A 26,704-nucleotide genomic window follows, 5' to 3' on the forward strand; every position below is an offset into this window, starting at 1 on the left:
TTCATTTAATTTCTAACAATCCAAATATTCTGAGCTACCAAAGATATCCTGTTTACATATTTTTTTGAAGACAATTAACTGGCTTGAAACAATAAACAGTGTCTTCTCTTCAGAATAAGATATGCTCTTATGTGTATGCCATCCTTATGTTTTCTTTCTAATTCTCATCACCTAAGCTAATTCCATCCTTTTACTCCAAAACATATTTCAGACTGGGATTCCTGATCTCACACTCACCAGTGTATGAGACACTTCCAATTCTGCATCTCTCATACTTTCTCTCTCTCTCTTTTTTTTTTTTTTTTTTTTTTGACAAAAGGGAAAGTACTGCCCTGTGAATGTTAGTGCTACACACTGCATTACCTCAACTTTGTATACTTTTAGAAGAACCAGAAGCTCAGTCTCAACTATGACTACCCAGGAAGAAGTGCCAAAGCTAAAAGCGAGCTCTTGAATTCTGCTAATTCCTCATGTTGATTCACTTGCCACTGGTTGTAGTTAAAATTGAATGCAGGAAGCACAGAGAAGAAATGGTTCTATGTACAGAGTAAATCAGGTCTTGCACAAACTTTGTCAATTTGGACTTACCTTAAATAATGTTACACCAGTCTAATTTTGCATTAACTCACCATCTGACTTTGTCTTGGAGGAAGAGGATCCAAGTAGTTTATTTGACTAATTTAGTACCACCATAACATCCAGAAGTCCCCAGAGGCATGGAGGGAATTTGGTCCTTACAGAAAACTTTGTTGTATAGTTCTGTATGCGCTGTATGCATAGAAGCAAGTAATCCAACACAGATTGTAAAAGAAGGCAATGAGGAGATGGGAGACTCTTGATAGGAAAGGGGCTGAAGACTTCAACCTGAGAATAATATCCATAAAAGGTATATCTACTGTAGCAGCATAAACTTCAGTGTAAGTTCATTTGGCCTGATTCTTGACAAATAAAAGTGGTGAGTGTTTCTTTCTAAAGTATTTTGAGTATGTTCTTTTGTGTGCTTTTCTGTGCTCCTTAGCATCCCTTGTCAGCTGTGAACTGAAGTGTGGTCACAGATTTACATTGGTTGTAATTTGTCAGTGGGTTGTTAGCAGAAGAAGAGGGACATGCCTCATAAGGAGATATATTACTGTTGACAACAGCTCAATCAACATTCAAATGACCCTGCATTACTGTTTTTGAAAGATTCAGACACCTTCAGTTACAGTTACAACCACTTTTGCAAGCATGCCCTGAAACAAACTTTCATGACATTTGTACATTTTTTCCCCTTGCTCTTAGAGTAACAATGTCACATATTACGTATACATAAATAACAGGCATTTTAAAGCGGATTTTGAATACATTCATAATGAAACATATCTGTGAAGCAAACTATTGTAACTTGAAAATAGCTAATTGGAGATACATATTAGCCTTATAGTTTATTAAACACGGAGGTTTGCTACTTGTTTCTGAATTTAAGAATTGCTTCAGTATTTCTAAAGAATTTAAGGGAAACCTGAGATAAGAAAGTTGGCTGGCGAAGTTGTCACCAGATATAAATGCTGCCAGTGCCTTTGTAAAAGATAAAATGTTATTTTTACCTTCTTATTCTTTCTTTATATTAGTTTTTAATTTTTAAAAAGGAAACTAAATGGAAAACTGTCATGTAAAATAATATAACAGTAACTTTAGACAAGCTTATCTGCATCTTTTTTCAGTTAAAGCAAACTGAAACTAAACAGCATTAAAATGATTTTTTTTATATATACAAACACGTAGGCTAAACACAAAATGCTGAGAATACAGCATACTTAAACAAGCATAATTTCTGTAGTCTTCAGATTACTTCTTAGGAAAACATATGAACAAGAAATGTAAAATACAAGTGAATGATCAGTAAGTGCCAGCTTCAATAGTGCAACATTTTATTAATGACAGAAATATCTGTTTTTAACACTGCTCTTGTTACAAAAACCGCAGTGATAGTAATAATGGCAGCAAAGGGGGATTTGGCACTGAATATATAATATAGCAAAAGCACATCTCAGTGGTCTTCTAAATGGATCAACAAAAAGCTTATTAGTGGAAAATAAAAAAATAATAATCCTTTTTAGTTATTTAAACTGGCCAGTTGGAAGAGCAGAATAAAAGTTTGTTTGTCTAAGACAGTGCAATACAATTTACACGAAGTTATCTTAGGAATGTCACTTTTTTTTTTCAGGTCACCTGATGTAAACACAAATATGCTAAGATATATTTAGCAACTTGCGCATGTGTGCATTTGCTTTTATTCAACTGCACAGCATATAATTGTTTAGCACTAAAAGCTGCACTTTTAAAACTAGCTTTATTTGTGGCTTGCATACTTGTAGCCTAATTTACGGTCTTTTTTAAATTATTTTTTATTTGACCTACAATGGTAGTGTTCCTAAAAATGTATTTGTGTGGAATGTCTAACTTTCTTTTTTAAAAACTCAGTAATCTAAAATGTAATATAGTACAGTGTTGTTTACCTTACTATTAGGCTTTATACGAAGTTTTCATGTTCTGCTTTCCATATATACATTTCAGGATGTATATCAAACTTGAAGACAATATAAGCTATGTCTGTGATAGAAGAAAAGATGTTTGGCACATTAAAATACACTAGCAATTTTGAAACAGTAGTTTATGTCTCTTTTTTTAAAAAAAAATCTTTAATTCTCCTAAAGTTTTACATACAAAGTATATATGAAATATGATCTTGTTTCCTTAAAATTTAATGCTGGAAATCGGTGCAAGATAAAAATCTATGATGTGGTTGACTTGTTTTTAAACAGGAACCTGAGTAAGCGCAGGAAATATAGCATTATGACTGAAAGAATAAAATTCCTTAATAAGTTAAGTAAGCTGAACAGGTTTTTAATGTTCTACCACAAAACAGCAAGGCAACAGAAGATAATGGCCTTGCATTCAATGAATTATCATGAACATCCACTGCAAACCTGAATATTTTCTGCAAAAATAAAACATCAGATTATGCACAATAATAAAAAGCATCAGAAATAGATGCACCTGGATATTTTTTTTTTCTTTTTTAAACCACAAATATCAGAATTCAGCATTTGTCACAGTCCTTGAACAGTTGCTCTGAGATGACTACATTAAGCACACTACTGCACTAAGTAGACACCCCACAACAGGCTTGCACTGCAACAGTTACATAGTTTTTATATAGGCACAGACTTTTCTCATTCATGTTCAAAAACAACATGAAGTAACTCAAGACAATTAGGATCCATCCCACATTTCCTTGTTAGCAAAAATTTCTTGCCACTTTGGTAATTGAAGTTACTGAATGTTTTTAAAAATTGCAGGTACCTCAAAGAAAAGAAGAGTTCCATATTCAGCAAGGCAGCATTATATCAGGATATTTTATACCAACTAAGGCATAAAGAATTTTGCATCAGGGTATACAATACTCAATCTTTGAATAAAGTTTCATATTCTTTGTGATGAAAGTGCATAGGAGTGGGATTCCACTAGAGCAGAAAGAATCCTCTCACAGTATTAAGGCCTTTCAATTTTATGTGAGCTGTGTCAGGCTAAAGTCAGCACAGTGGGGAAAAAAAAAAAAGTAGGCTATCATCATACTGGACACCACTGAAGTTTTTTTAGCATGTCTTATCTTCTAGTTGTTGCTCATCATCTTCATCAGCTTCCTCAATAACCTGAATTTCATCTGATTGAGGTAAAGATGAGATCTCAGTCAGCAGTTTAGCTCCTTCAGCTTTAGTTTTTTCTTCCTCTTCAATCACTTTCTTCCATATTTTGTGATTTTCACTGAGATGGTGTATTAGCTGGCAAAATATTCGTCTACCTTTTTTTCTTTGAGCTTCTGTAAAATTATAAGCATATTTGATTGTTTGAGATTCAAAGTAATTGTATTTTACACACACAAAATAAATGGCACATTGTGAGAGGGATGTAAATTTGAGCAAAACATGTGGATGCTTATTCAGAATATTTAAATAATGACATGGCAAAAGGTAGCAATGAGTTTCTGTTTCAAATTGCATGTCTCCTGGTATTAACAAAAAATTTGTTAGAAGAGTAAAATTTATGAAGCAGCATAATTGCAAAATCTACATTATTTGCACTATACAACTTCAACCATCATTGCTATGTCTGAATCTGTTAAAATAACAACTGTATGTGCCAACCAAAATACAGAAACTTACTTAAAATAAGATCATCTTCCATGTCTTCGTCATCACTCTCTAACTGTTCTCCATCATCATCATCAGTACTTTCTGCATCCTCCTCTTCATCAACCCATTGTCCTGGAAGCAGCCCGGCTGCATTATAGGAATTACAAAGAGGGCCAACTATGTGAGTGATGAAAGACTCTTGCAGTTTTGCAAGCTGTGGAGAAGAACGATCCATGAAGGGGCTTATAGGTAACCCAAGACTTGCTTCTTCATCACCCTGAAAAAGTAATGAAAAAAATTATCAGAACTTCTCACAAACTTAACTTTCAATTTTTATTTTAAAGATTACTTTTAAGGAACCAAGTAACCATCACATGGATTACATTTTTTTAGCAGAGACAATAATAGTATAGGCTAAGTGAATGAAAATGTGATTAGGCCAATTAAAAATAAAGACACATTATGGCTCAGACTTGCATAGCACATAATCCTGCCTTCAGCTTTGCTGCAATATACCCTTGTGCACGGATGAAGACCTAGTTCTACTGGAGCTGCTACTCCTCTGCCTTCACAGGGTGGCTTCAGGGTAAGCAGAGATTTGACTTCAATTGCTGAGCTGATGAACAGAGAAAATGGGAAAGTACTCAGCTAGAGCAAGGCATTCTGGTAAATGACTTCACCCAAAAGTAATAGAACAACGAAACGAGCTATAACATCCAGAATAAGGTGGTTTGGTTTTGGTTTCTTTTTTTTTTTTTTTTTTTTTTTCTATTTTATAAATGGGAGAAGAAAATAAAATTGAACAGTTGCTTATACACAACTCTGAGTTATAATAACTTACCTCAGCACTTCTCTTCTGTGGAACTGATTGTTTTACAGAAATTTTTTTCCTAAAAGAGTAACCTGGAATACTAAGGTTTTACGAGGAAGTGTAAGTGCTTCAGATTATTATTGGCATTGCTTAAATCTCCCAAGTGATTTTGTTGTTTACTTTTATCTTCCTAATTTGAAAAAGTATTTTTCAATCCTTAGTTGTTGCCTCATAAATAGTTAACTCCTCAGAAAAATCACTACAGGAAAATAATAGAGTAGAAATGTAAAATATGGGGGGGGGGGGGGGGGGGGGGGGGCTTACAGAAGGTGTAAATGTAAAAATAGGCAAAATAATTTCTGACTTTTCTCCAGTCTTGATAGGATTATTTACCAGGAGTTCCACTGTAAATAACTTATCTACATTTAATACTGTTTGTTACTAATGTGTATTTTTATTATTTAATTTTGAAAGTTTTGCAATACCTTCTGTCTTTGCAATAGGAGTTAGCTGACTACATTTCTAGTCTTGTGGACTCTACACATAATCTTTGGCCTGGAAACATACTAATGAACTTAACTTCCAAAGTAGAAGAAATTATTTAGGTTTATTAGCATCATCCTAAGACAACAATAAATAAATAAATAAATAAACACAAACCCAAAAGAAAATAAACTTCATATATTAAAAATTGACAACCTTGGCAGGGGGCTTGTTTTCAAGCTTATAAAACAATTGATAGGAAGTAAAAAGATTATGTTAGTATGCTACCTATAAAAATATATTTTCAGTGTTCAAGAAGAGAAGATGGAAATATCTTACCTGAAGATTTAATACAAGGAGTAATGTTTAATTTAGTTACACATTTAGTAATGCAAAGAACTGATCATCTATCAGTAAAAAAAAATAGTAAATTGCACTTTCCATACCCACCTGTTCATAAAATTCATTAACAATGCCTTCTGTCCATTTCAGATGCAGCTCTCTAACTTTTGCTGGGCCATTAATATCTGCCAGTTTGATGCATATTTGACAGGCCAGTAGGCGATCATTTTCATTGCTCCATTCTATACCATGACTGTTGATATCATTGACCTGCATTAAGCACACATATTTTAAAAAATTAAGGTAAAACTACTCATGTCTGGGGTTTTTTTAGGCTTTGCACAACAGACACTTGCATTATTTTTTCTATATATTTTTTTCTTTTAAGCATATTAAGCCTGAAAGTTATTTACTAGCACTCAGAAGGTGGAAATGTGATATGATTGAGATCTCCTGTGGGTCCCTATGTCATATTTGCTAAGCTTATAGGCAATTTACAAAACCATCTACAATTGGTTTGTACAAAGAAAGTACTCTATTTGCATATTTTTAGTAACATAAATTAAAATAATATAAAACTTTAAATGCAAATTTATTAATACCAACAACTATTGAGTAGCAGCATCAGTATATCATGACCAGCTCAGTGCAGACACTAAAATGTAACAAACCTTGGCGTTAAATTCTGCAAGAAAATCGAAATGCTTCTTGAGATCTGTGGCAAGGATCGCTTCAATCACTAAGAAACGAAAACGCTTGAATTCTACGTGATCAAGATTTGACAAAAAGTTGTATTCCGGTCGTGATAAGAAAAGATTCCAGGCAGAAGCAGCATGATGATTTTCCAAGACTGATCTGTCATTGTAGAGAACAGCCTACAAAAAAACCCACAAACCAACAGAAAAACAAAACAACAGAATTGTGAATGACAGAGTTAAGATTTTAAATTATAATTAAAAATTCTGAAGCTTAAGGGTCAGTCAGAAACAAGTCTTAATTAAAAAGGTCACCAACAAAAAACTATTGGAATGATGTTTTGCCTTCTAGTTTTGAGGGTTAAAAGTGAAGCAAAAATGGCAGATGAGAAAAATAATAAACAAAACCCAACCAATTAGCAAAGTTTTTTTCACTCCTTAAAAGTCCTTAATAATGTCCTAGTGACATCTACATTCATACTGTAGGCACACATACACAAACCACTTGAAATGTAGACTTTGCACTCTTGGCAATACACATGGAACACACACACTGATATAAAAGAAAAACCACAAAAGCAAACAAATAAAACCAAACCAAAACCCATATCTAAATATATGCTTTTAATTCCTCTTAATTCCGATACCGTTCAAAAAAAACCAAACAACTCCAACCAAAACCCGCCCCAAAACATAAAAAAACCTCCAAAGCATATAAGAACTGTGGTTAACATGAAATGGTGTGGAGTATCACTAGTTGTGTGCTACATTTAATGCTGATGGAATACATTTTAACTGCAACCGAGTTAACTAAAATATTAAAACAGTAGTACATTTTACTTACAACTCCCGTGTTTATAAAAAACATCCTAGAAAATAATTAATTGAATATAGATTAAACAGGACCTGAGATAAATTATTTGGAAAAATGCAAAAATAATCTTTATATTTTAAGGAAAGGAAGAGATCAACAAAGTGATTGTGTGCATTTTTTAAAACTGGAGATTAACGCCTGTGCTGTTTGTTTTTATTCTTCCTTATATACAGTTTTCAGCAGAAATACATACCTGCCTACATTCTGAACTTCTTTTGCAATAAGGAATTGTTGAAAACTGACTGGAAAGTTCACTTTTAAAGTCTTCATCTCCTGACAAGTTGCATTGGTTTCTGATTTACTATTATTACTGTTGTTGACGTTGTTATTTAAGTTTCTTGTCTCTAAATTATTAAGAGACACCCAAAGAACCATCATATATATTCTTCCGCTGATGATACTGCACTCTTTAGATAAAAATGTGTCACCATGCAGTTTAGGCATCCTTTCTTCAGTGCTTTTCCTTCCAGTTGTTCCCTGTGCCCCCCCCCCCCCCTTTTTTTTTCCTTCTATCTGCTATTCTGTTTAGCTTTACTGTCCTTTAACTCTTCCACCTGAGCCTTTTAAACCCTGAAGAGCATAGCATCTCCTTACTTTCTACTTTCTGTTCTAACAACAAAGTTGAATATGGGAGATAAAAGCAAGGATGCCTTGCTGATTTCTTATTTTACTCAGCCTCCCTTAAAGGTAATGGTTATTTACCATAAAGGACTAATTTGAAATACAAAGATTAGGTGATGCAGTTAATTGGACTATTAGAGGAACCTGGTTTTTTACAGTAATTGTAGACACCACTACGATTACAGAGGACTCTCAAAATGTAAGATATCCATGAATTAGCTGCTTAGACAGTCCTAGGGCCAGCTCTTTAGGAAATAATCTTTACTCTGCACTGATTTATGTTATTATTTTCAATTTTGTAAATTGAAAATTATTTTTACACACATACACAACTAATACATACAAAACACATTGGAATTTATCAGAAAAAGAAGTATTATACAAGTTAAACTCAGATTAGTTTCCATTTCTTAAATTGGGCAAATGATCCTAAACAGGCTACATTAGGGATATAAAAGAGAAAAATTTTCATCATTCTGATTTCAGAGATAGACAAATAATTTTCTGGTTAAAGAATCTCTTACCTGAGGTGCATTTGTAGCCACTAGAAAAGCATTTGTACGACCAGGGTGATCATAATCGTGCATGGCAGCCGCTACATACAAAGCCATCAATTCCAAAGCAGGAATGTTTGATGCCAGGCAACCATAACTGTCATCAGCAATAGAACAACTTTTTGAAGAAATATAGCTGACTTGAACAGGGCCAATACCACTGGCTTCATCTAAGAAAATCAAAAATATAAAAATAACATATTTTTAGAACATTATTCCATTCATATTTTTAATGCATTCTAAATGATTCTGCCAGATACTATTGTGAACATAGTCTTAATATTGTTATCCTTGTAATTGTGGAGCTGAATACTCGGCAAAGAAGGACTTACACTTTAAAAATAGAAATCATAATATTGTTTATAGATAAACCAGCAATTCTGAAGGAAAGCTGAAATGCCAGTAAGTCATACATACGTTCATCATGGCCACATGGGTTGTCCAAACGAGTAGATGCACTCTTACAAATGCATAAAAAGCTTCAACTGTTTCATGACATTACACAAGGAGAGCAAAATCTTACAAGACGTTGTGGAGCCTGTAAGAAGTGTCCCAGAACTGGAGAGTGGAATGTTCCTGTTCTAAAACCAATTCTTAACCTAGTACTACATACAGCTATACCTCAGGAACCATTTTTTCAGACAAGATTTCCCATTACAATGCTGAGGGATAACTGTCGTTCACACAAATACAGGAAACTTTCAGAAGACCTTTGAACAGTCATAAATAGGAAAAGAAATTTTTTTAATTCACCAATCAGAGCTCACTCTTGCCACGCAATTTTAGAAAAAAAAAATGTAAACTTCACACTTCCGACAATGCATGTGGTACAGTGCCTTAGAAGACATGGAACAGAGAAAGTCACTCTCTGCTACAGTTTACTCCTCCTGCTGCAGAAGGCTGGTTTAGAGGAATGTTTCAGCAAGCACAGAAGGTGATCTAGTAGAACAAGGAACACCATCCATCTAGTCTACGTGTCTTGATTGCAAAGAGTTGTCATTTAGATTAGAAAGCAACCATAAAAATCTAAGCTTTTAATTATTAAAATGCACGTGTAGGTATTTGTTCCATGGGAGGGAATGAAGAGAAGGAGAAAAACTAGCAAAAACGTACATCTGAGTCCAAACTACACATCTTAGAAAATACACATGGATACCAACAGTTACACATTACTCTTAAGGTCTGTCACTTCTTTGCCTTCCTCTTACTGTCCTGCTGCTGAAGACCTCCTACTGCTACACAAACCTAGAATTTCATTCCCTTCTTAAAATGGCAGCACTAAAAGAGCATTCTACAGTTTCTCTCCAGCCTCAATAAGGCTAAGAAACAATAAATCGGCGTCTCCCTTAGTATTTCTATAATTTGCCCATTTCTTGAACTTGCAGACTTAGAGGAAAAGCTCTGGGACAGTGGAAACTACTGCAAAAGAAACTAAACCCATTAAGTTAGAAATGTTTGCATGATAAGGAGATTCACAGTTTTATTTTCCTTTCCCCTGGACAAAGTCACTACTTAACAACAACAAAAAAAGTAATAGCACTAATTTCATCACCACATAACAAAAAGGGGTTCTTTTGTCTTAATAGAGTAGGCGAGGATTAACAATTTTCATAATATTTATATTGGAATTGTTCCAAAGCAATTTTCTATAATTTCTTATTTTAGTTTTACTTTTGGCCAAGGGAAACAAAAAGACTTTTTATCATTTTTCTTTCCTCCAAACAATTCTGCAGTCCCACCCATTTCAACACTTAGAGAAAGAAAATGCAGTAGGGTGCAATCAGTGGATGTGGACTAACTTGGAAAAAAGCAAAAGGTGACAGCAGAGGGGCTAATTAGTAAGGAAGAAATAGCATACACTGGATAATGTTCTGTACAGTTCACAAATTACTTCTTAAAATTACAGCCTTTTAAAAGCCACGACTTGCACCTTGTCTTTTTTTACTGCACATACAAAACAAAGGTCTTAGAGTGCTTGATTTCTCCGTTTGATTTTTCTTAAATACATACATTTTAGTATAAAACCATATATATAAAATTATACTTTAGTTACAGTGTGTATTTTAGTTCAAAGCTACAAATCTAAATTTAAAAGTTAATTCCATGAAGTCATAGACAACACAAAAGCAAGCTTCATTATAACTAATGTCATAAAAAATTTGAATTTGAAGTCTTTATTTCTCTTTCAGGGATGCTCCTCTGCAGTTATTCTTAGAGTAGTCACTTCAATGCCTGAATGTCTGCATGTGATATCTACTGCAGAACTCTAAAATACTTGTTTTTACACTAAAACCATTAAGAAGAACTTCCATTAAGTTAAATACTTTGACTTTGGTATTTTTTCTCTGCCCTATTTAATTTCCTAATAAAGTTAAGAAATACTAGTCTAATGTATTTCAAATGTTGAAAATACGCTGACTGTAGCAGTATACAGAGGTTTCATCCAGCACAGAAAATTTATGTAATACATTAAAATTTATAATTTTATAATATTAAAATATATTAGGCTGTATTCTTGCCTAACAAACTAACCATTACTCATCTAATTTTTCTAAAAATCTGAATGTTGTATACTAACACTGATCATTCTATTGCCTTACATTAAAATAATTAAAAAAAAAAGTTATAAGAATTAGATATTTTCTTCCAGAGTAATTTGTTTTACTTACTGTAGTTTCATTAAAACATTCTTACAGCAAAAGAAAAAAAAATAACTTATGTGAATACATACCCATATCACTTTCCATTATATGCTCATTATGACTTTGCTGAAATCCAGGAATGGGCCGTGTTGTCAGATACCATACGGCATGAAGAACATCTGTGGCATGTATACGATTGTGATCTGAAAATTATCAAATATAATAAAAAATATCTGAAATATACTTAAAATTAACAAGAAAAAAAGAAATTTAATGCAATGAATTTATTATAAGGAAGATTTTTGTTAAATATAAAGAAAAATTCAATTTATTTAGATAGTAGAGGCTATACCACCAAACGTTTTTAAGAAACAAGTTAAATAAACATTAAACATCCTCTAAGCACACTTCATCCTTCCTGAGAGTCAGGAAGGGATTAAGCAGCCTTTTAAATCAGTGATGGTGAGCCACTAGCATTGCTTCCGATATGATACCTGAGAAGGACCTGGCTTGGTGCAAACATCTGTGGCATGGCGGGGTGGAGTGGGGGGCTGGATTTGGTTTTGTTTTCCAATAGATCTGGCTGCCCAAAACAGCAAGATAAATAATTACTGTCAAAATCCTGTATTTTCTTATTACTCTATAATGGGCAGAAATCAGGTTTCCATTATACCAACAAATATTCTCCTATTGACTTCAGTATGTTTGATTCAACTACCCATTCAAATTCTTAAAGATTATATTCAACCTACGTATAAACAATTCATTTTTGGTATCCACCAATTTTTTGCTGTAATTCACTAAATCAGTTTTGAATTCTGAAAAATGTATTAAAAATATACTAGATTTAGACATTGTCTACCTCTGTATTAAACAGTAAACTAACACACACACTAAAGGAGACACACTAACATAAAACATACATAATTGGGTAGTACTTACAGGGAATATCTCGGTAGCCATTTTCTAGTGCACAGAAGTAATTCATGAATTCTTGAGTTGGGATTTTGAAAATTTCAAACAAACCAGTGTCTTGAAACAAGGTATAAGTTACCTAAATACATATTAAAGTGAATATTATTCTAAGAAATATATCTTGGCATACTTTGCTTTTTCAACTTCAAAAATATTCCTGTTTTTAAAATTTTGCTTTCTGATACAGATGGAAATTACTGAAAATCCATTAAAGATTACCTGAAAGCTATTGTCATAGAGATATGTTTAATATTTTTTTTTGCATAAAATATGGATTATCATCCTTTCACAGATATAATAATAAAAGCTTTTATTTCTTTACTGAAAAATTCTATGCACAATTCATTTTTTGTATAATATTCCTAAAATTTTTCATAATGTTAAAAACTCATGTTTTATTCCATTAGTCACCTAAAAAGATGAAATCTATATTCTTATTTATTATTCAAAAAATCAAATTTCTTATCAATACTAGCAGAACCATTAATATTAAAAAAAAAAAACCAACATGGTATTTATTTTTGAGACGTTGGCACAGAAATCCTATTTCTTTTATTCATTATCACTTATGCAGCATATTTTTAACAAAGCTAGCTGGTAAATGAAAGTGTTTTTAAAGTGTACTCACAACACCCCCCACATGTATATACTGTGCAATATGTTATGGTTTACAAGTAGAGCTTAGTGACTCCAAAGACCTAATCCCCACCCGAGCCTGCAAATATGCAGAAAGCTTTTCAAAATAAGTCACGGCTAATCATTTTTGTCACTTCTTTCCCAGACACTAGAGGGAAAGAATACATTCTGAAGTGTGGGAGATGCTCAAAGGAACCTGAGAGCAAAATGAGGGGACATTCTTCCTTCCACCTGCCCCAACCATTCTCCTTACACATACCCAATCTGAGAACCTTACAACTGATGATGGCAAAATACAATTTTTAATTGGCTTTTAAGTAAGATAGCACAGCAGACAAAAGGACTGGTGTGGGAGGAGGAGAAGGACAAGTAGTACCCATACATACAATATCAGTAAGAACTGATACCGAAAATCTAGTAAAGTAGAAACCTGCACACTTAGATACTTCAAGGTTTGAACTATCCCCTAGATTGCACAAAATGAAATGCAAGTTAATGAAGATCAGAGTACTAGTATACTACAGTAAAAATACCACTCAAAATAGATTGTGGTATTCTAATCTGTACATTAACTGTTGTCACTAACCGAGGTGACAAAAGACCTGAAAATGTTTGATCAAATAAGACTAATTGAAGACTTAGAAGAATACCCAGAATATTGCATACTGTGAAAGAAAAGACAGTGTCTAATGACAAAAATTAAATAATCCCCATTGGTTTTTTCCTGTCTCCAGTATAGGTGCAGGCTTATGGTTCCAGCTGCACCCAAGTGCTTCTAACCTGTTTCCTTCCCTTCAGCTGATGGTTCCTAACATTACCATTGAGCAAGAGTGACATGCATTCTACTCCACGGTAGGAAACTAAGATACTGGCAATAAAAACATTTTGTGATCAGGATCCAGCAAATCCAGCTCATACTATGGCTCCATGATTGCTAAATCCACTATAAAGAAAGAGACAGAAGTTTCCAGATGACATTGATGAATGGGAGAGGCTGGGAAGAGCAAACAGGATCACACTTCTGCACCTGCCAGTAGATTGGCTTCAGCATAACATGAAACTGCACGAAAGAGCTTAGTAACAAGCCAGAAACAGATAAAAGGAGTACTACATGCAGAAAGCAGCATGGGAAAAAAATCCCTTTGTTTGTAGGATCAAAAGACTGCCTAAAAGATCACTTCTCTTCCCCCACCGGTGTAGCGTTGGCAGAAATATTTTACTGAAATAAAGAAAAAAGAAAGGTTGACAAACAAGGTAGTAATTCTGAAAGCAGGAGACAATTTTTCGTAGGAAATTGCATATTACTGCAAAACCTAGTAGGTGTGAATCCAACCTATTTTTACATTGAGAATAAAATTCAGAAAATTTGGAGCAAGTGGACTATAGATAAGTCACTTTTTATGGTTTACATAGAGATGGGGTACATGAGAAATTATATTTCTACTTTTTGAGTTAGCATTCACATGTAAGTTGACTGCAAAACTTATTCATCGTTTAAATAAAACATAAGCACGACAGCTTTACACACCTTCCCTCATATAATAAAAGACAACAAACCTGGCTAAGAATCCTTCCAGAGTGGTCTCCCATTTCTTGTACAAGGTCAAAAATTTGGAAATTCCAATTTTTCATCTTCTCCATTAGTGAATCATGGTCTAATAACATTGTTTCTAATGTAGGAGCCTGCTCCATCTGTATGAGAGTAAGATACTTTATCATCTCTAAAATAATGAAAACTAATTTGTTAGTTGCATTGGCATAAAAAGCCATGAAAACAATTAATCATTATTGAACTTACTGAATGCTGCTGTGACTATGGCTATGAGAAAATCATGAATCAATAGTACAAATATCACAGTTAAGGGCCTGACTTTTCATTTTTTGGGGCAGCAGATTCCAGGGCTTTCTGAGACAGTGCTAAATTTTCATTCTTATTTCTTTTAAAACAAGAGGAGTTGATAAAGCAAAACAAAAATACGCACAGGCTAACAAAACATTTACTAAGCTTTAACAGTTCATTAATTGAACAAGCTTTAAAAAAATTGATATATAAACCCAGAATGTTAGTAAAGCTTAAACCACTTGTGTCCCTGCACTGCCAATATTACTGCACTGTATGAACACTCAGTGAGACTTACAAATGAAACTGCCACGTCTTTCAAAAATTTTCAGGAAAAAAATACTAGTTAATCAGCGTTTGAGCATATTATCAACATTAAATCTATAAAAATTAATTTTGATCGACAAAAAACTAATACAATCACCATCTTTCTTGTCATTTGCTAATGAAATTTATGCAAGCTGGAAATACACAATTGTTAAATGAAAATCATAATTCCAGTGATGCATCATTTCCTTTCAGAAATTACAATTTTTAGCAATGCAAAGAGCTCTTTACAGAACGATAGAAATTAAAAATAAATACTCTATTGATAAAAGTTATTGCAATTATTTTTTAAATTTCACGCTTACAAGCAGATTATTTTGTGTTTGATCGGTCATTTCCTTCCTTTCATCTTTATTCTTCTCTGTATGGTGGAGAGATTCTTTTGAAACACTAGCACTTCCAATTTCACCTTAAAGAAAATATATACATAAATGCTATATAATAATTTATTTGTAAAATACTACTGCCTAATAGTTCTTGAACTGATAATACAAATTCTTCACAAGAATACAAGTAATAGCTTGTTTATAAACCATTTTTATTTAAGAATTTAATCACAAAAAAGTTGTAAAGGACAAAATTTATTAGACAAAAATCTATTTAAAGATTGAGAAAAGCTAGAAGCATAACTTCTTACTTGCAAAAATTGGTTCAGTGATTAGTTTAGCTGAGATGGCAGAGAACTTGTTTGATATATAGAGTACAGAACTATAAAGGTATGAGTGGGAGCCTATTATAAGATCCTTATTCTGAAGCAGGCAATATTTTAAATTGACTTGATTATCCTAAGTCACAAACTAAAATAAAATATATGTATATGAGTTACTTAGAGTATAGGAAAAATCTTATGTAGAAATATTAAAATTATAATTTAATTGGCTTTAAAAAAAAGCAAACTGATACTGAATATTTGTCTATTTTGAAATCCCACCTGATTTTCTGTCTTTATATTCTGCAAATTCTGGTTCTGGTGTTGAAACAGGCTTGAGTATCTGACGTCCACAGCTTACAGAATACATGAAAAATATTTACAACATTCAGTAATTTTCTTCTTTTGCTACTGCTATGTTGTACTGAAAATATCTGCAAATTAATTTTCTTAAAAAGGCATGCTTTCAAAGGTTCCTTTACTAAGTGACCTTAGTATTTTCTCATAAATTGGGCACGCACAGGCTTAGTAGTCTGTACTTACAAAATAATCAACCATCACTTCCCCTGGACTCACCTCAACAAACCAGTAAAGCAGAGCTAATTATTTAGAAAGTATTCTGAAATACAGAAATCAATTCCCAAGTAGGAAGTACTCCTTTTCTAAAAATATGTAAAATATTGTTACTCTACAACAACTGCTGCTTTCAAGGATGAGCCATTTCAAATCAATGGCATACATACAGCATTCCTTAGTCTCCCCTGGATAATATAGTTACAAATTATTATGAGATCATATGCATTTTATTCAATACCAGTAGATGTGTAAGTCTTGTTTTATTTTTCATTTTAATTGTATTTTTTTCAATGCATATGAAGTTAATAAAAATGTAACAGAATCTACAGTACCTGCTACATGTATAAACTACAGGTGTTTTAACTTGCTGCTGAAAATCTGGAGAACTATGTGTGTATCCTGGAGGCTTATGTATATTAATGCTTGGCTTTGTAAGAAAATCAGCAGTATCAGGAAATTCTACAGGTGACCAGCTGCTGAAAGCCCCACTGGAGACAGATCCATGACTAGGTGAACCCACAGGACTCAGGCCAGGAGAAGCACCTTGCAAAAGAAACATTACATGGGGTTCAGATTACAATAAAAACATTACTGTTTAGAAAGACTGAAATTTAATGACAAGAACCTTTATAAATTGTAAAGCACGTGCAAGTTTCCAAAACATGGTGTATAGTTCACACCGTTAAACACACATAGAGTACCTAGATCTACTCCAGATTTACAGATTTAATACAACCTGCATGTTTAAACTTTTATAAAACAAAGGTATTAGGTTGTTATTCTTAAATCGTGCTAAAATGGATAGGCAGAAACGTCAAAAGAAGTAGTTTTTCAGTTTTCACTTAATATGAGCAACCAGACCAGTTATAATCTCTGAAATACCAATACACACTTTATTTCAGCACTGCTGTTACAGTATCTACTAGCTTATTACACTGGCAGTGTTAGAGTAAAATCTGCTCCAATTCCTTCCAAAATTTATTTAAATATTAATTTCAGATGGCCATCAGGTATTTAGGAGTTTCTAAATGACACTGTTCTATTACAAAAGTATAATTACTAAAAAGTCCCTTATTCATGTATATGAACATTGCAATTTTCAACAGGTATTAATGATAGCGAACATGGTATCATTTTGCAGCTACATAGCATTAGGTGAATAGCTGAGATTTCTACAAATGATGTTAACTGTAACTCTGAGTATTCTTAGAAGCAGATTAAAAATAAAATGTTTTTTTAAATATATGCAACGTGCTGATATTATTTTAGTACTACATTTGCATGAAAAAACCCCAATTATAATACATGATGTACTAACTAGTACCTCGACATCCTGCCACTAAGCTATAAAAATTGCATTATCTTACCTGCTCGTCTGGAACCTATATGATGAGTCAATGTCATAGAAGATGATCTTTGTTTTGGTATTGTCATCAAGTTTGCACCAAAAGACGCATTTGGATGAGATCCTTGGCTGAAAATAAAACAGAATTATTTTTTTTATTTCCTACCTTGTCTTCTGTTTTTATTAGATAAAATGCTTATAAAATAGCCAGACTGCTGTTACAGGTCCACCACCATTCAAGAAAAAGAGAGTACTATAAAGAAGTTGAATTCAAGATCAGCTAGACAATAGATGTCAATTATATGGAATAATAAAAAATGATAGATAGTGGGTGAAAGCAACAGAAAAATTTATGCAGTTCTAAAATGACACAATAAGCATATTCAGACTACATCCCATAGGTTTTATTTTCTAACATGGTATTTACTTTTCTTGAACATTTTAACAAAGCAAGCTCTTTTCTAACAGATCTGAGAACATTTAAAAGACTGGTTACTTTGGAAATACCATGACGACCTTACACAGCCATGGATTGTTCCTCAAATCAGTCTTTCATAGTTAATTAATTATTCTATTTATCATTCTCAAAACGAAGCTTTGACATGAAGTCACACTTTTTGACATGAAGTCACACTTTTTGACATAAAGTCACACTTTTTGACATAAAGTCATACTTTTTGACATAAAGTCATACTGTACTTCGGTAGCTGACTTGTTAGAGTCAATTCAATTCCGCCATCTGCTGTTCTATGCACGAAATTGCACTCCAAGAATTCCAATTACCTATTTCCTTTCGTACAAAAATGCGATATGCAATTAAAAATAGCTGTATAGACGTACTTTAAAGTGAAAATAGTTCATGTAAACTAATTATTTCATTTCAATGTGGGAAAAACGTATTTATCCCAACAGATCTAAGCTTGTTAAAACTGATTTCAAACAAGTCAAATACAGAAATAATACTTGATCTCTCATAATTTGTTTAAATATATAAATATAAAAAAATAGTTAAAGAATAAACACATATTTGTTCTTCCAAACTGACATGTTAGACAACTTTAAAAAATGTTTGGGTTGAGAACCAGGATAGATTGAACTTTTCACTATTTCTACACTGTTTAGCTACCACAGCTTACACATATTCTTTTAAAGCACACAAAAATGCTGCAACAGTATTTAATACAGGAAGACTATATATTAAGCATGGTCGGTTTGTCTTGAACTAGTGTTTGAATGACAAACCAAATCAAGAATCTGCATGCAAATGAAACAGCAGCTGACTCAAGTTGCTTTTGGCCACTGGATGGATAGAAAAAAAATTGAAATGTTAAATCAAATTTTCTAGTAATATTAATTTATTGTACCACTATGTGATACCTTTCAACTGAATTCCAGCTGAGTTGAGAAAGCAGTCACTGTGTGTAAAGAAATATTTTGGGTTTTGATAAGCTTTACTCCCAGTGTTTACTGTTCCACCCTCCCTTTTTTGCTGTTAGCCTGCTCCTCCTTCATTCTCTTCTAACATTCATTGGGTCTTTCATTAGGCTGAACCAGCTCCCCAGGGCAGGAAAAAATGCCTTTTTATTGCTGTTATTTTTCTGACATTTTAAGGGGCTGACTCAAGAGCCAGAGCCAACAGCACAAAGTGCTCTAGGAATACAGGACTGCCTCTTTTGGCAGCAGGAACACCTGTGCCAGTTCAGCTACTTTATCTAACCTTATCAGTAAAGTAAGCACCCATGGGTGATTTTGAGATGATTACGTGTCAGAAGTTAAAGGGAACTTGCTAAGAACCATCACTGGAAGATGCAAGGAGACAGGTACAGTGTAAGAATTGGCAAGAACTCTGAAGGGCAGGGCACAAACCACAAAAAAGTGAACACATCTCCTAGGGCTGTATGGGATTGGACAGGAGCAGGGCAGGGGAACATGACTAACTAGAAGTGCTAGTTATCAGGGTCAAGAGATAATTTAAAATGATAAAGTATGTGCGAGGGTGTTTTCCATACTGCTGCTTTTAATTGGGTGAGTTTGAGTAGGTTTCTTTGGCGAGTAAGAGCTGTAAGGAAACCCTCTGTAAACATACACCGCGTCCGCACCAGAAGAGCTGAGCCTCAAACTGAAGTCCCATGGTTTCTAAGTTTAATGCAATTTCTCTGGTCTCTGTTTATTTCTTGTCGATATAACTGGGGAGATTCTTTCCAACACTGATAAACAAATCAGCATGAAAATACAATCTTTAAACTACTACTACTGCTACTACCAGCATCTTCAATTACATTTTATACACAAACCACAATTAAGTTTTAATACGTAAAAACATGAAGAGCCTATTTTATTCAAGGGGAAGAGGCCACTGACAAGGGCAAAATTATTAAATGGTTTACTTTAAAATTAAATATAATATTGATAAATAAATTCTTGGACATGTATATATAAACTTTCATCCACTACTAGTAACTATCAGTTATCAGCATAACTCATATCTGCTTTTTTAAAAATGCGTCTATTATATTTTCCGTATGACCTATGTAAAACCATTAGTCTTAAGAGATACCAAGTACAAAAAAAAAAAAGGCAAAAAAAAAAGCAAACCCACACACATTTTCACAGACTTTAGCTACAACACAATTTCAAACATCTGTTGTACTTTTCTTACAAAGTATCGAGCAAAGCCATATACATTTACACATTTAAATAAAACTAAACGTGTGAAGTTTCACTCAACATTAAACAAAAAAGAAAAAAAATGTATATTTACTTTAATCCTAATTAAAACTATAACCTTAATTCCAGAAATAAAAGCTTTATTGGCACCATATTGACTAACGAGAAGAGATTTCTTTCTTAGTCTACCTTACTGCTTGCTCGATGACCATAGGAATAATAAATACTGCAAATCACACAACAGGGGCTACCTAATGCAAGAAAGCTATACGATCTTTTTAATTAGAAAACAAATTTGGGTGGATGCAGCAGTTGGAAAGTGATACATATTTTAAGTAAAAAAGAAAAGAAGGAAGTCAGTAAAGGTTTAGAGGTTAAACTACTTTGTTTCGCAATCATGTATGTTGGACTTTTTTTCTCATTTCCTACTAAAACTGATATGCAGGCCTACTTATGACAGAGCATGCCATTCAACCTCACAATGACCTGATTTCTGCCTGAGATCAAACAGAGTTACAAAGTATAGTATATAATTAACTTGAAACATTTTCCAGTTTATGCTGGCAGAATTTGGAGACTCAATTCACAAGATCTTACATTAAATTCTTCCACTGCCAAGTTTCAACATTACAGACATGCACATTTTAGAAAGGCTACATTTATTATTGCCCTTAAAATGTGGTTAAGTGCTTACCTTGATGTGTTATACTCCTGATGAGATCTCTTGCTGTTACTCCGTTCCCACCTAGGAGATATTGATTCTAAAGGTGGAATGCCAGAAACTCCTGGAGTTCGTCTCAGCTGTGGCGTCGGCAGGCTATTCCTGCTATTTAATCCCTGTTGAGTAATTGAACCATGGTTAAAATCTATATAATTAAAAGCAGACATTAAAATTTTACTTATAGTTTGTGAAGACTATTTATTGTTAATTTTTTATAGCAAAACATTAAGTATGGTATCTCACACCCATTCTTATTTCTTAAGAAAACAAAAAAGATGCAATTGAGTTAATTTGCTTACTGGGAATAATTATTGTTCATATCTTTTTTTCCTTTCCCCACATTAAAATATGTAGTTACTTGAAATCCATGTGATCCAACAATTATTCTTCAGAGCTTTTAAAAACTGAGACCTTATAGCACTAGTGAGTTGCTGTAGGATTATAGATTCTTTTTCTACGCACCCCAATCATATAACTACACAGTCAGCTGTGCAGTTCCCAGGACAGCCTGAGTTTTTAGTAACTGAGATGCTAAATATTGATGGTGTAGAACTGTGGAACCTGTGGAAAGGGTGATGCACAATGCATAGGGTCAGTTCTGGTCCATCAAGACTCCCTCTGTCCTTCCATACCAGGCCCACAGCACCTGGGAAGCTTCCCAGTCACTTCACCCTCCCCACCTGGAAGCTGTGTTGGTTTAGGTACACCCACAGCCCAAACACTGGGAATCACCATTGTACTTGAACATAAAGCCCTGTGCAAAGCAGGGCAGCAGCACCCAAACGGTCCTGTATGGAAATAACTTGGGGCTTATTAGCTCTGCCTTACTGAAATAACCCCTGAAAAGTATAGCCATGTTTAGATAGCAACTAGTAGAACCTAATTAATAGAAAGATCACTGAACTGAAACTGCAAAGCCATCTCTGGCATATCTGCATCCATTGCACCGATAAGCTATACACTGTATTTTAAACCAATTAAAAAAAAAAACCAACCCAAACCAGCAAAACTCTCTCCGACTGCATTCAGTCTACAATCCACTTGTTAACTCATCCCTAGATTTGTCCATTCAGTGGAGGGTGGGGGGGTGGGGGGGAAAGAGTCTTCTGCATAATATAGATGCATGTAATCAAACCTTACAAAGTAAAAAGGATACCAGGACAAAGTGTTTAAAACAAAAAATCCAAAGCAATATTTGCAGTATTGAGTAAGATATGCAGGGTTATGTGACGATAGGTGACCCCTGGACATCACCACCGCAAAAGTCCAGCAGAAATAATGACTTTACAATTCCAAGCTTCATCAGGTGGTCAAAGGTCATACGTAACTTACAAAGCTGTTCTGTATGTGTAAAAAAAAAAAAAAAAAAAAAAAAAAAAAAAAAAAGAAAGGAGTGGTAACATCAAAGAGTACAGCCTCTTACCCTGAAAAATCAGACTGTTTTGAGTCCTTGATATGGGATGTACCCTGACTCTATTTCCTTTGCTGCAAAGCTGTAGTCACAGCTAGAAAGGGGGAGCTGGACAGGCAGAATAAGATCACCATATTGCCCACAGAAACATGCAGCAGTCCTTGATCCAGTCCTACCAGAAAGGAAACTGGAGGATCATATTCTGTGTGCTATCATACAGCGGTAGTCCAGTTCTCTCAGGCTAGAATGGACTTCTTTGCCAATGGACCACATCAATCTCACCTGTGTGCTTTCTACAACACGGGGAACACCGCTGAAAATTCCCAATACCAGAGGAGAAAGGTCCACTCCCCGAAACAAGTGTGCACTTTAGCATAATACAGAAAGAAGGCACCAGCACCTGCACAAACTTTCTTCTTCCTGGCTTCTCTAAGAATGGGAACACTGGGGATATGACAAATCTCCAGAACTTTCCCCTACTAGATAAAGAAGCAGAGAATAAACAACACATGGGTAGTGAAGGACTAAGGAACTCCAGATCATTCTACGCTAGCAAAGTCACTGACAATCACTATATAAAGGGGAAAAGTTGCTCTGGAAAAAAAATTTAGACTGTAGCAGAAATCAAAGTTATTATGAAAAGACTTACCAGCAATAACAATGCCAGGACACAAGGGATGTGGATACTCAAGTACTTGCCTAGACAACTTTTACTTGCCCAAAGTGTGAAAACTTGACTGAAAAGTGTGAAATCATGACTGTTGACAGTACTAGAAATCCATCAGTCTGGCAGACAGTCTACTGCCATACACTAGGAAATCTGGGGACAGTTCTGTCACAGTGGGAAGTGGGAAGTGGGAAGTCCTTTTATTGCAGAGCAGCCCTGAGAAGTTTTTTGTCTAACTAAGATTTCCTTTTTCCTTTTTAGGAATTTAAAGAGACTGAGCAGTGAATAGCACCAACTGGGCAGTTTACGCTTTCCAAGTTGTTGACTATCAAGAAACTCAGAATGAAGAGTTGGTATTGGATAACCAGTTATTGCTATCACCAAGGTCTGAAGCCCCATTTCTGTTTCTGTCTTTTCATTTATTTTTTTTTCCTACCAAAAAGAACAGGCGGTTCCCCATCAGAAGTGAGAAAAAATTGTCACTGAATGCACTTCAGAAGCCAGACAGGGAAGAGAAATAGGTACGTACATAATCCTCAGCAATGAAACAATTAATCTGAAATATAGAGGAGACCTTTTACATTCCAAGTTATGGAAAGAGAGAACAGGAGCCTTTTAATGTAGTCTGAAAGGTCCCATTTTGAAGACATACTTTCTTATAATTTTCTTTGGTGTGTCATAATCTGGAGTTTGTGCTGACTTACCTGGTTTTTGAAAGAAAATCTTTTTCTTTTTTACAGTAACATACACAGGCGTCAATCTTTTGACTTACCCCTAAACATATACTGAAGTCAAACATTCATTGACTTACAGTGACAAGCACTATTTTATCCACTAGGTAAATTAATATACAGAAAAAACCCTGAAGCTTAAAGGAACAGCTACCTAATTTTAGTAAGGAGGAAAAGAGAATAGCTGTGAAAAAACATCTTTCAATCTCACATAATCTTTATAACCAGTCTCCAGCAACAAATATTTTTCATTTCTGACTAGCTGTATAAAATTTTTAAAATTATGTTAAATCTTCACATTGACGTAAATTATTTTTTTTCACATCAGTATACCAATCAGTAGCAGTCCACAAATTAAAACATATGTGGAATGATTATGATCCCTACTCAACTGATTTATGCAGATATCCATGTGATATTCCAAGGAATTTCATACCGCAATGATCCTGCAGGATCTTCCACAGAGTAATCTGTGAACACTGAGCTTTTCCTCCAAAGTATTTCTCTTGACAATGGTTCCCAACAGACATTTCACAGGCTGAATCTGGCTTGAAGTAGTTGATCTGGCTTCAAAATAACAAGCCAACAAGCTGATCAGTTTGGGCCAAGCTGCCCACTGCCTGGAAATGGAAGGAAGCATAGGGCAGGAATGTCCCAGACCAGTCTCCACAAAAAACAGCCTCAAGCTCTCAGTACAGGGCAACCCTAGAATTATTAGCTCTGGTGCACTGCATCTGAGTTTCTGTATTTGATGATTTTCCTCCACATTCCTTAACACATCACATAGTAACTACATCCTTGCTTTACTTATTTACCCTAGATAATGGAGAAGTAATGGTATATTTACACACTGGTTCCATAATGTGATGTGCTGCACAGAAAGAAGAGATATTTTTTCTTTTACATAGCTGATTTGCTTGCATCTGATGGCTAGTTTGATGTTCACAAGAGTAAATTTCTTTAGAAAAAAATGTCAATGAAAAAGCCACACTGATATTAATTGCTAGATCAAAAATGTGGGAAAATCAAGAACAGCCCTGTTTGTGCCATATCATGAGAACATAAAAATCTTTGGTTTGTATTTGCTTTTAGGTTTTTTAATCTTGTGTTTATTTTGAGGAATCATGTGTTCAAAGTCCAGAACTGTGCTTTTACCCATCAACCACATGAATTTGCATTTTGGTAGCTGTCTACATTTCAATGTGTTTTCACAGCTGCTCTCTTTTGACCTTAAACATAGTTCACAGGTACTTAAGTAAAGAAGCTACTATCCATACAGAAGCATTCTTCCCAGATAAATTTCCCTTGATAATTTTTTTTAAAATTGCAACACACACATGAATGAAAATTCAAGTCATTTGACCTTGAGTAGTTTTCGATCTCCTTTTTCAGCAGGATCCTCTATTTCAGGGCAGGGCAAGAAACCAGGAAATGGTGTGAATGGACTAGCCTTTGGCCTGCACGTGCCTGAGAAAGCACCAATCAAGCTATGAATGCTTCGAAGGGAAGAAATCACTTGTGGTGGAAGGGACAGGTCGGTCAGGAGGTCTGTCAGCATGCTCCGAGCCTCATTTAGTACTGAAAGATCAATTCCATTTCCACTGCCAGCATTCTACAATAGACGAAAATGTTGCAAACGTCAAAACATTTCACAATATTCTAAGTTTTAAATAACAATCTTATCCGTTGAAAATTTACAAAATAAATGAAAGAATTCAATGCAATTTATCTTTCATTTAAAGAAAAAATATACATAGACATATTCAGACACCAATTCTTGCGGGTTTTTTTCACACAAAAGAATATTTCAGAATTCAACATTAGCTTTCAGTTTATTTTTCTCTATTTAAAATAAAAATCTGGTGCCATTTTTTATCTCAGTTTTTCATTATTTTGTCTTAGAATTAAACTTAATATTCTATCTCTTCCAATGATATCAACAGAAATTTTGGTGGCCAAACTGTTATATGCCCCTTACAGAGCTGCAATTTCCACAGCCTCATTACTTTTATCAACCCTGATTCCACTGAAAAAAAAATACTAACAATTCTGCCAAAAAATTGTTTAGTTTCTACTTGGCATAAATCTCTGAACAGGAACAGCAATAGCCAACTAGATGCCACCACTGATGCGAGGGGGAGAAACAAGCAATCAAGAAAAAAGGTGAGAACCTGGCAGACCTGAGTTTGGTGAGTGGGGAATTGCTCCCTGACCTCATGCTAATGGATATTTCAAAACAACTACTTCCATCTTAGTGAGGTTTGAGACTGTTCTCATATACACCACAGAAAGTAGATCCCTGTCATCTTGATCAGAACTGCTAAACATCAAGCCTCTGCTACACAGAACTAGAATGTACTAGAACAACTTACTTAAATTATCAACGAAAAAATTGAAATCTGACAGTGTACAGTGAACTCTGTATTCAACCACATTTCACAAAAGAATAATTAGATTCTTAATACACTGACCTGGTAATAGGGTTTGTACCATTGCTTCAAATCCCAATCCCAAAGTATCATCTGTAAAGAAAGAAAGAAAAAAAAAAAAAAAGAGGGGAAAAAAAGGTGTAATAGGTGGTATACTAATGTTGAAAGCCAACAATGGAATAAATCTTGATTATGTGATGTAATATAAAATGCTTCTCTCTTCATGTTTTTATATGTAACTTAGGCCATTTTCTCAGTTAATGCTACCCCAGTAAAAGTCCTAAAGAGTTTAAAGAAATTGCATGCAATGCAGATACCTTGATGACAGAATAATTATATGGCCTTGTTTCAATATTTCTGGATTGTTTATAAATCATTTAACACACACACTAAATTAAGTGGTGACAGTGCTTTCCTGCTTCTATTCACCTCAACTTATAAAAGCAAATCCATCCTAAAACCTCCAATATATTTCATTGGTTTTTTTCTTTCCAGGATCATTCGAACAGTGGCAATTTCATAAATACAGAGCA

General features: G+C 34.2%; 1 protein-coding gene across 2 annotated transcripts in view; it reads right to left on the reverse strand.

The window, feature by feature from the left end:
* Nucleotides 1-1,893: 1,893 nt before the first annotated feature.
* The window catches only part of PDE3B (phosphodiesterase 3B), an 88,329-nt gene continuing 63,518 nt past the window's right edge, over nt 1,894-26,704 (reverse strand). Inside the window, exons 2-17 of one of the 2 annotated variants that reach the window (XR_005829982.1) lie at nt 26,214-26,264; nt 25,106-25,354; nt 20,907-21,049; nt 17,568-17,674; nt 16,533-16,743; nt 15,907-15,980; nt 15,281-15,384; nt 14,366-14,500; nt 12,140-12,251; nt 11,287-11,400; nt 8,526-8,725; nt 6,483-6,686; nt 5,920-6,081; nt 4,206-4,452; nt 3,346-3,862; nt 1,894-2,592 (exon numbers count right to left, since the gene is read on the reverse strand). Coding sequence is in view for 1 of the 2 variants with exons in the window: in XM_040609279.1 (XP_040465213.1) it covers nt 3,639-3,862; nt 4,206-4,452; nt 5,920-6,081; nt 6,483-6,686; nt 8,526-8,725; nt 11,287-11,400; nt 12,140-12,251; nt 14,366-14,500; nt 15,281-15,384; nt 15,907-15,980; nt 16,533-16,743; nt 17,568-17,674; nt 20,907-21,049; nt 25,106-25,354; nt 26,214-26,264 (2,337 nt within the window). In the remaining variant the exon portion in view is untranslated. Of the gene's footprint in view, nt 3,863-4,205; nt 4,453-5,919; nt 6,082-6,482; nt 6,687-8,525; nt 8,726-11,286; nt 11,401-12,139; nt 12,252-14,365; nt 14,501-15,280; nt 15,385-15,906; nt 15,981-16,532; nt 16,744-17,567; nt 17,675-20,906; nt 21,050-25,105; nt 25,355-26,213; nt 26,265-26,704 lie in introns of both variants that reach the window. The other variant, XM_040609279.1, reaches the window with a different exon arrangement.

This window comes from Falco naumanni, chromosome 10 (genome assembly GCF_017639655.2).
Source record: "Falco naumanni isolate bFalNau1 chromosome 10, bFalNau1.pat, whole genome shotgun sequence".
NCBI classification, from domain to species: Eukaryota; Metazoa; Chordata; class Aves; order Falconiformes; family Falconidae; genus Falco; species Falco naumanni.